At 38.6% G+C, this 11,143-nt stretch overlaps 1 protein-coding gene across 1 annotated transcript; it reads right to left on the bottom strand.

Moving 5' to 3' along the window:
* Nucleotides 1–4,259: 4,259 nt before the first annotated feature.
* On the bottom strand, nucleotides 4,260–8,155 carry LOC307266787 (galactose-specific lectin nattectin-like). The gene is made up of 6 exons (XM_080048893.1): nucleotides 8,072–8,155; nucleotides 7,182–7,247; nucleotides 6,604–6,690; nucleotides 5,912–6,046; nucleotides 5,254–5,365; nucleotides 4,260–4,779 (listed from the first exon to the last, which is right to left on the bottom strand). The coding sequence occupies exons 2-6, from the start codon at nucleotides 7,245–7,247 to the stop codon at nucleotides 4,715–4,717; spliced, it is 465 nt and encodes a 154-aa protein (XP_079905019.1). The 5' UTR covers nucleotides 8,072–8,155; the 3' UTR covers nucleotides 4,260–4,714.
* Nucleotides 8,156–11,143: the final 2,988 nt, after the last annotated feature.

Raw genomic sequence — 11,143 nt, 5'->3', positions numbered from 1 at the left:
GACTATACACAGTGCATGGGCAACTGAGGGCAGCCCCATTTTCAAATATTTTTAAATAAACTCAATACACACTGTGCATGAATGTGAACGTGACATGATCAGTTAATTTCGGATTAGCTCCCAGATAAACTGATTAAATTATTAGGCTATTAATTATCTAGACCAAAACATTGTATTGCTTTTTTGTATGAGGACTTACATTTGTATAATATGATGTCAATATCAAACACAAACTAAACACACTTTTTTTTTTGGAGGGGGCCCCCCTGCAACCGCTTAGTTCGCTTATGCCTCGGGCCAGCTCTGTGTACCGGGTAACCTATTCCAAAGTGTAGCTCCAGCATAAAAAAAGAAATCCTTTCCCATGTTAGTCTTAACTCTGGGGGGTACAAAATCAGAAGAGCTACCCCTAGTTTAATGCCTGTGACCGTCACTTACTAGATTAAAATAATTTCTGAAATATTTGGGAACATCCCCATTTACAATCCTATGTACAATACACAGTTGTATCTGAGATACACGATCATCTACTTTCAAACAACCCAACCTCTCAAAGTGGGAAGATTCACGATGAGTTCTCATGGGGAGGTCAAAGATAAGCCTGACCAACTTATTCTGCGAGGTCTGAAGCCTATGTTTCAAATGCACCGTGACAACACTGTACCATGAGCCACACGCATAGTCACAATAAGGCTGAATTAAAGTTCCTGCTAAAATTAACATTGTTCCTTGATCCAGAAACTTTGAAATTCTGGACAAAAAACGGATTCTATGATTTTTTTTGGTGATTGCCTTTTGAGCCTGACCTACACCAGATAAGTTACAATCTAAAACACAGCCAAACACTGGCTGATTCCTGGGATGTCATTTCAGAATCTCCAGTTAATACCTTAAAGAGGACCTATGATGCTTTTGGACTTTTATGACCTATAAACGTTGTTATGATGATTCATAGTCATGCTTAACCATACTAAATTATCAAATAATGACTTACATGCATTTCGACGTATTCCCTGCTGACCGTCTGGGGTGTCTGTGCAGAGCACTAAACACTATTCTAGCCAGTCGAGAAGTCACGTCTTCAAAGCGGTCTACCCTTTGTAACTTTGTGACGTCGCATGTAACTTTGTGAAGTCACCACGCGGATGTTTCCATGTATGGTAATGCTGTCACTTCCCTGTTCGCGTCTGCCTCGCGTCTGCCTCGCGCCCTTATAGGTCCATGCTCGCGCTTCCCGCCACTGAAAGTGTTCCGGAAGGAAGGTAACCAATCACAACGGAGTGGGGTTTGCAGGAGGGGGGGAGGGTAGCGGAGATGGCCGATGCACAGGCGGAGGGAGCGGAGATTGCCGAAGCACACACACTCAAGTGTTGACAGGACGTGCTGGATCGCCAAAATAAGAGAAAGAGCTTCCCAAAAATCTACACAGTTTTTTGTGATGTGATTCGTGTCAGGTTGCTCTATAGCAGTGTAAAACAAGAAATTAAGACCAGAAAAGTAGTATAATAGGTCCTCTTTAAAATCCTCTTTTTTTCAGTTAAATTTTTGATCCAAAACAATATGGACTCAGTTTTCCCCTTGTGAAGTGATAGCTTGTTGTCAGACATCCACCTGCTAACAGTTGCTAAGAGTTCTGCAGAAAGTGTAACTGTTAGCAGGACTTCCTCCTCTTAATTTATACCCCAAACCCTCTAACTAGAAACCAAACACAGATACCCTTACTAACCGCCCCCACCCTTCTAAACCTAGTGCCGCGCCGGTCAGCTGCACAGTCTTTTACTGTCCCCGTGATGTGCCGCTTGACATGGAGCGTTTTTTCTTTCTTTTTTTGCAATTTATACTATGTAGGATAGTTTTAAAATGTAATGCCTCAACAAAAAACACCTTTTTGATAATCAGCACTATTGATAAGAAATGTCAATGTAAAAATTAGGATGAGAACTTTTTATTTTAAATTGTTTGTGTTTTTTACTCGTGTGTAATGTTGTGAATCTGTAATCAGAATAAAGCAAACTAAACTCAAAAGATGATGACCGGACCGATTCAGTCCAAACTGATGAATTTCATGTTCATGCAGCGATTATGGTTGGCAGAGAACGGAGGAGGTGGAGAAGGGTTGATAGTGTTTATACAGGTGAAACTCGAAAATTTGAATATCGTGCAAAAGTTCATTTATTTCAGTAATTCAACTTAAAAGGTGAAAATAATATATTATATAGACTAATTACATGCAAAGTGAGATATCTCAAGCCTTTGTGTTATAATTTTGATTATAATAGCTAACAGCTTATGAAAACCCCAAATTCAAAATCTCAGAAAATTTTAATATTACATGAAATCAATAAAGAAGGGATTTTAAATACATAAATGTCGGCACTCTTTAAAGTATAATCATCCATATGTACTCAGTACTTGGTTTGGGCCCCTTTTGAATGAATTCTTGCCTCAATTACAATTAATTTTCCATGATAGTCTAATAATACGAGTATCACCTGTAGTGTTAATAGTAATAGCCCGAGGGACGGCCTTGGTTGTCTGAGCCTGAGTACTGATGTCCGGCCACTGCTTAAATGTCCTGCCGACGCTAACACTATAACTGATTATAGAATATCTATTCATGTGTTTCCAAGAGAGGAGTTAGCAAGGGAGCGTTAGAAATGTTCCACTTGATGCCACTAAATAAATGCTCAAAGTGTTTTACAAAATAGAAATGATGTCGTGACCCACTTTACCTTTGTAAACATCAGGAAGAAGTGGAGAGTGAAGACAGCCTACCCACAGACAGGTAACACACACACACACACACACACATACACACACACACACACACACACAGACATACACGACAGACAGACTGGTTGAGGTTGTGTGTGTGTGTCTGTGTGTGTGTGTGTGTGTCTGGGTCTGTGTGTGTGTGTGTGTGTGTGTGTGTGTGTGTGTGTGTGTGTGTGTGTGTGTGTGTGTGTGTGTGTGTGTGTGTGTGTGTGTGTGTGTGTGTGTGTGTGTGTGTGTGTGTGTGTGTGTGTGTCTGTCTGTCTGTCTGTCTGTCTGTCTGTCTGTCTGTCTGTCTGTGTAACACACACACACACAGGACAAAACAATACATTAATACAGTTGGGGAAACCTTATAACAATAATCTGTCAGAAGGATGAGAGTGTCAGGGCGTCTCACCACATGGAGAACATCTCTCAGGACTGAAGAGGCAAAAACAATGAGTGACAGTTCTGACTGTTCAGTTGATCAACAGATCTGCTTGGTTTTATTCAGATAGCTTTGCAAAAATATGCAATTTATTCAAACAAGAGTAAATGATTTTTGAGTAGATAAAAAAAAATTAAAGTCAAATGGTCTCAATAGCCTAGAAAAGCCCAGATTTAACATCACATCTTGTTTTTAAGTTGACAGAGTTAAGATGTGTGAACTTGGTCAGGATACAATAAAGATATAAGAGTTAAAGTTGCTCCGAGGAACTTTCAGTGTGTGTTAATTCTAGCGCCCCCTTTGGACAATAGCGGTAGTGTTTTTACCACGCCAGCTGTTGTTCCTGGGTGAGCGTATACCCATGACAAAGGCATTAAGAAAAACTATATAAAAATAGCATTCTTTGCACTGATGGTCTCGTTTGCTGTTACATGTAATTTATGATCATCAGAGGAAAAATCTGACTGTTTCAGAACACCGATAGCAGCAGCAGCTACCACGCAGGGTGCAAGCTAACTATCAGGAGACATTTAGGCTTCAGTGTCTCTTTGCCCAGGGACACTCGGACATGTGGCGGGGAGACGGGGGATCGAACCACCAACCCTGTAAACCAGTGGACTACAGCCCTACACATTTCACCACAGCAGCCCCCGGTAAAAAGGTGGGTAAATCACAGCACACTGCAGCACATATGCAGCACATATGATAGAATTATTTCATTACCAATATAGTTGCATCTGTGACGTCTACACAAGATTGATTCAAGCTAATTAAGAAAACAAGTACAAATACTCATCCTTACTGACTAATGTAACTAATAAACAACATATGTAAAACAGTATTTCCACAATATAAAAACTTCACAATTATGATTCTATATTTACAGAGGAATCTTTTCAATCAATCGACTTCTGCCGCTAGAATCAACAGCTTCATAGTTCCTCGTAGCTCCTTTGATTACCATGTTACTGACAAACTAAACATGAAAGTTACATACTGTTTGTAAAAGAATATGTCCACATTCTTCAAACTCTACTATCATGTTTCTTCATATATGGCCCTGACAGTTGAATATTTTCAATCAATTAACTGATTCATTTGTTACAAACATTTGAGTTTTGTTTAATACCTTCACAGAAATGAGTAATTATCTACATTTGATAATAACTTAACAAGCCCCCTTCATAATCCCAACACACACACAATACACTTGCAGGTTATTTTTTTTATTATTTTTATTTTGCATTGATTGAGTTTTAAATGAATGGATGACACAAATTAAGAGAAACCTGTTCCCATCCGTTAACAAACCTGATCTTCACTTTAGTAAAGTGTCAGGATAGGTAAAGAGTTATATTTGTTTTTACTGATTTCTGAGGATTCTGATCTGGAATCATTAGAAGTAGTTTGTTTATAATCAAAGTATGACATAGAAGAGACCGTGATGTCACCATAGAGGAAGTGACATAGCCATGTTCCATGTGATCATGTGATCACGGACGGCCAAAGGCATCATTGAGTCCTGGCACAGACAAACGGAAACTTTTTCTCGCATCCGGTGTCATCCCACACGGGTCCTTTAGGAAGAAAATAATTTCTGAGTGAAAATGATGAAACAAGTTGACAGACAAAGTTACATTTACAAACAATAATAAACAAAGCAAAAGAAAATGTCCACCACTTGCTTTACAAGTTAGAAAAGGGCCGATAAGAAGAAGCCCGGGAAATCTGTCAGTCCCCGAGTCCCCTAAATTAGCAATTTGTCCTGTTTCCCCTTTTTAGTTTTTGGTGGGTGGGAGATTTTCGATTTAGTAGTAGCCTTGACTCAAACATAATCCCGCCATAGGATGGCTTTTCTTTTATGGCCAAGAACCATTCAAACAAGTATAAAATAAAAATCCCTTCTGTATTAAACAGGGATCATGTGATTTATAAAAGGGCAACAGTGTGTGTGTGAACAGTAGTAAATAAAACACATCATTTCACCCAGTTTTTACCCGTGTTTCTTGTCAATAAGAAAAAGCCTCAGGAAATCAGGAGATAATATTTACCATGGAAGTTCATGGATCCACAGTCCTGATTTCCCTTATAGTTGTCAGGTTGATTATGAGACCAGGGGAGGAAGTCAGTCCTCGAGCCGTCAGTCCACGTGAACCGTCCCTCCTGGAAACATTATTGGTTTTAAATCAGTATGTTATGGTTTTATTTCAGATGGGCAAAAAACTATTCACCTTAACAATTCAATGTTTGAAAGGCCACGCCCCTCACCCCTTATGTCCAACTAGTTTGAAATTGTACCTTAGCTGTCAAGACACATGACCACCATTGACCAAAACGTCTTTCCAAGGGAAAGAGCTTAACTTTTAATTTGCCTTAACTGTTTGACCAAATGTCCAATCATCACAAAATGTAGTACTTCATCACGTTTGTAGCAATAGTTTCACTCACAAAGGATTTTCAGCCCGGCCAAAAGGGGGCGCCACAAATGCCAGGGTGATAGTTAGCAACAGGTGGTAGGCACATTCAAAAGTGTGCACACATTTTTATAGTTTTATATAATACATGATTTCCTTTTAATCCAGCCCTTATATAGTGAGAATGTGTCATCTTTCAGTGAGGTTGTTACGTTTCTAGGGAGATATAATTTCTAGGGACACGTTAGTTTATTACTTAGCAACAAGTTACACAAGTCTACTTAAAATATCTCACCTTTTTTGCATCAGTTAACCCAATCCAGGTCCTGGGAAAGTTGTCAAACTTCTGGTAAATCAGATTGCTGATGAAATAGTGCTCGTCTTGATTGTGGATTGAGGCCAGGTGCGCACCGAATCGTTGGCAGACGGACTGATGGAGGAGACAGAGAAACAAAAGCATTTTGTAAATTATGCAATTAATACAAACATTCTCGGACAGAATATATATATAATATAATTACAGAATATTTACACAGATAAATATTACATTTGGAAATGTTATCAATAAAATATAAAATAAAAAGATGTATCTATTAAAGCAAACTTCTGATTTTCAATAATTTTTGTTTATTTAAACAAAACTGGTGTGTTATAAATAAAAAAAATTGTTTTTACTCTTTCATTAAAGAAAATATTACGGAATCTGTGTGAAGTAACTGAAATTATTTAAACTGTAAAGATTTAAAGTTTTCATTTGTGTAAGGCTTAGTTAATGCTCAATAAGCAATACCTAAGCCTAATAAGCATTACATTTCTTTGGATTAATTGAAATAATCATAACTTTTATTACCATTTCTATATTTCATTTTAAATGTGTTTCTTGTAATAATTCAAGTCTACTATTTCATGTAAATAATTGTTTGTATTATTTTATATTTTTATAAAATAAAGCTTTTTGAATTGAATTTTAATTGATAAACTACGTACCTCTGCATCAGCGAAGCTGCTGGGTTTGGCACCAAAGATGAAACAGCGAGATCCGAGTTCAGCCCAGCCAGGAAGACAGGATGCAGCCTACACACATAAGAGGTTAGTTTGTTAGTCCATTAACATATAAACTAATTACATTTTGAACATATCATGATGGACACAATATCTCATGAACACTTTGAGGGATTTTCTTCAAACATGGCACAAATGTCCACTCTGACTCAAAGATGAACTGAATAGATTCTGGAGGTCAAAGGTTACTGTGACCTTACGTGTAGTGAGGTCTCAGTGACCTTGTACCATATTGTAGCTCCTTCTTCTAAGTAGCTTTAGTTAGCCGAACTTGATTTCTCCCTGGGGAAGCTTTGCTTTACTTCTTCCCCTGTCAACTCATTGGGAGTTTGTGAAGCAGCGCTGATAATGTAGTAAACACAACCCTGGTAACAACCCTTCATTAATGTTGTTCTCATATTCAAACAGACCAAGTAGGCACACAGTATTTAGGTAGTTTGAGCAAACATTTTATACAACTGTTTATTACCTAAAGGAGATTTAAATGTTTAAATGTCACTTACAGTTCCTGAAATCAGCAGTGCGCTGGTCAGACAGAGGAAGAAAGACAAGTGGGAACCTGATGCCATCTGTAGGGAGAAAAAAAACATTACAATAAAAAAGTGATTTATGGTCAAACTTTTCTTTTTTAAATACTTTATTTTTGGATTTTATTTTTAAAAACACAAACACAGTGTGAAGAAGTGAACACACAAACAAAAGACAAAATAAAACAAACTAACATGGCGTACTCTACTTTACAGGTTTCTAAGGATATTGTTTTAACTTAAAGGTGGGGTATGTGATTTCTGATTGGTGAAAATTAACATGAGCGGTACACTTTGACCAATCAGAGCGAGGCTCCGATTCTAAGAAAAAAAAAAAAAATCCTATTCTCTGTTCTTATTGGCTGTTGGGACTGTCAACTGTTCAAATCTCTATCCCAACTGCTATTTTCTCCCCAAATTCTCCACCCCAGCTTTAAGGTAAATGTTAAGCAGAAAATAAAAAGACAAAAAGGTGTCATGAATTTATGGTCAAACTTTTACTTGTATTTAGTAAAGATTGGTTTCAACCTTGGTAATCGTCTGATAAATTATTTAATCAATTTTCTCCTTAGAACATGCTGAAAAAATAAATATTCTAAATTTTTGATTCTTAAAAAGAAAAAAGGCTGCATCCAAAATCTCTCGTGATAACTTTTGACACTAATTTTTTTTGTAAGAATTAAATATATTGACACATTTGTATATTCATCCCAAATCTACAAACAATAACAGTTGTAATGTCAGTAATCAACAGTCAAAGTGTCTTGATGATATCTATAAGTTAAACATTTGACCCTTTTCACCTGCAGTGTTAAGACTTCATTGAAAAATGGAAATATGAAAGCAGTTCATTAATTCAATGTTACCTTTGCTGTGGTGTCTCCGACAGGTGTGATGTCCGACAGGTGTGTGTGTCGGGAAAGGAAGATGATTCTTTATATACATCTTTGCTCTGACATAGAATGCAGAGCCGACCGACCTGTTTGGTACGGGACTTTCCATGTGTCAATGTTTTTTAGTAAAACTTATACAACAAAGATGAATAAAACATTCCTCCAGTCAAGGAAATGGAGAGATAAAAACACACAGGTGTGTGTGTTTTCTGTGTCAGTGCAGGCCCGCCCACACAGATGTCACGCCACTGTCAAATGTACTCCTAAACGTGAGTGTGCGTGCATGCGCTGTGTGTGTGTGTGTGTGTGTGTGTGTGTGTGTGTGTGTGTGTGTGTGTGTGTGTGTAAGTGCGTGCCTGCTTGCGTGGCTGTGTGTATGATAACATAGTTAAGTTCTGTACTTGGGCTGACAGTTCCAGAGTGTCAGAAAATCATATGTCACTGCTTACAGGAAACACCTGGATGACAGTTGGCTGGTGTCCTGGTAGAAACCTATTGTCTGAACCAAAATCTGTTATGATCTGTTAGGCACAGTAACCATGACAACAACAAAGTACACATCATCTGACCTGGAATAGCATGATGAGGAAGTTTAAAACCAGAACACGTAGCACACACGCGCACACACACACACACACACACACAATCACAATCACACACACACACACACACACACACACACACGCACACACACACGTACACACACACACACACACACACACACAATCACACACACACACACACACAATCACACACACACACACACACACACGCACACACACACGTACACACACACAATCACACACACACACAATCACACACACACACACACACACACACACACACACACACACACACAAAAAAAATGAACTCACTAACACACCCAACTGTTCGTCAAATCCAGCCAGTGAATCTTTTGAAAGAAAGAAAAAATAAAGAAAAAGAGAAATGCGAATGAGGTGCGTTTCCATCAAGTGGTTGGAGCGGATAAACTACATGTGTTCTCACGAGCACTAAGCACCAAGCAGGAGGAGGGGCATTACACTCTGCCTGTGCCCGCCTGTCAGACACTTTTTTCGGCCACTTTGACTATAGGCTACTTGGCTGGAGAATCAGATTGAAAAGTACTTATTTAGCACTTTATCTTCACATATTGGTTATGAGTTAGAGTTATTAGAGGGTGAGATCAGTAATAACGCTGGTTAAACAGCCTATTGACTCTACACCATACACACCTCTGGATATAATACCCCCAATCGGCTCTACAGTAGGCCTATAATGGCTGTGTCTTGATTCAGAGACCACGCACTTGGTAGGACGCAGTCTCGCGGTCTATGAAGGCTGTAGCCTATGAAGGCCGATTTTAAGGCCGGTTTTAAGGCCAACGAGCCTTGTTAAACGAGACGGTCTCCGCAGGTCTCCGTTTACGAGCATTTCCGGTTTACGTAACAAGCCGTTACCTTGCGTGACGACTCGCCGCTCATGTGCTGCCTAGCAACCTTGATTGCTGCCAACGGAGACAGCCCTGTCAGCGGAGGAAAAAAGAAAAAGAAGTTGTCTACCAGACGAAAAGAAAAAAAAGTACAAGAAAAAAAGAAAGGAAGATAAAAGTTAAGAAGATGGAGCAACACGTTGCTGTTTTGTTATTTTTTATTTTATTTTATGCAATCTCTGAAAAAAACGCAATGAATCTTGGGACGCCTGTCAGACACTTTTTTCGGCCACTTTGACTATAGGCTACTTGGCTGGAGAATCAGATTGAAAAGTTCTTATTTAGCACTTTATCTTCACATATTGGTTATGAGTTAGAGTTATTAGAGGGTGAGATCAGTAATAACGCTGGTTAAACAGCCTATTGACTCTACACCATACACACCTCTGGATATAATACCCCCAATCGGCTCTACAGTAGGCCTATACTGTGTAAGTAGGCTAAATATAATTTAAAATATTTGCTATTTTGATTAGCGCTGCAGTTGATTAAAAGATTAAAGCATTAAAGAATCACTGACTTGACCTTTAAACCTGCAGTGTGTAGAATATTGGGTTATATTTCCTAGCTGATTTTGTAGAAAATAATTATAATATCCATAAGTACGTTCAATTTAGTGCATAATAGCTGAAAAACATGTTTAGAATTATTTATTTTTCCCTTAGAAAGGGTCTCATATATGTCCATATTTCTGCATATTTTGGACCAAGGCCTAGTGCCGCCATCTTGAAAGTGTCATAGTTGGAACGTCATCAGGTGCATTGTTTGAAATTTAGAATTGTTCTTGTCCTTGAAGGCCACTGTAGCTTCTGTTATTATTCGAAAGGGTTGGGGTTACCCAGGGAGCGTTGCATTCTAGAACTTTCTTGATGATGTCATATTACACACTGCACCTTTAAAGGGGAGTACATAAAACTAGAGGGTACAATAAACTAGGGTTAGAAAATGAAATGGTTGTTGTAGTCGTAACACTAGAATGCAGAGCCCGGTCGACCTGTTTGGTACGGGACTTTCCATGTGTCAATGTTTTTAATTAAAACTTATAGGCCTACAACGAAGATGAATAAAACATTCCTCCAGTCAAGGAAATGGAGAGAGATAAACACACACTGAGTTCCAACATTACGGGAACAGACAAAGGTGTGTGTGTTTTCTGTGTCAGTGCAGGACCGCCCACTCAAATGTCACGCCACTGTCAAATGTACTCCTAAACGTGAGTGTGCGTGCATGCGCTGTGTGTATGTGTGTATGTGTGTGTGTGTGTGTGTGTGTGTGTGTGTGTGTGTGTGTAAGTGCGTGTCTGCTTGCGTGGCTGTGTGTATGATAACATAGTTAAGTTAGGGTGAGATGAAAAAAAACAAAAAAAGGTTTTAATCTTACATAAACAGTAGAATTATACTACTATAATTCTACTGTTTATGTAAGATTAAAACCTTTTTTTTCAAAGAATATCAATAATCTTTTTAAAAAGGCTTTTACTACTGCTGACTTCACTTTCACAGAGACGCTGCTGCTGTTACCATGGTGACAGAGCGGACTGACAGCCAGGCAGA

This window comes from Ammodytes marinus (genome assembly GCF_949987685.1).
Source record: "Ammodytes marinus genome assembly, chromosome: 2".
NCBI classification, from domain to species: Eukaryota; Metazoa; Chordata; class Actinopteri; order Uranoscopiformes; family Ammodytidae; genus Ammodytes; species Ammodytes marinus.
Note: the sequence above shows the minus strand (reverse complement) of the source record. Positions and strands in the feature narration are given on the sequence as shown.

Bases quoted from the DNA above. Each gene is read 5' to 3' on its own strand.
- LOC307266787 (XM_080048893.1), bottom strand. From the start codon at position 7,247: ATGGCATCAGGTTCCCACTTGTCTTTCTTCCTCTGTCTGACCAGCGCA. The intron at 6,047-6,603 runs GTACGTAGTTTA...CTCCTCCATCAG, and splicing joins GCAGCTTCGCTGATGCAGAG to TCCGTCTGCCAACGATTCGG. The intron at 5,366-5,911 runs GTGAGATATTTT...TAATGTTTCCAG, and splicing joins GGTTAACTGATGCAAAAAAG to GAGGGACGGTTCACGTGGAC.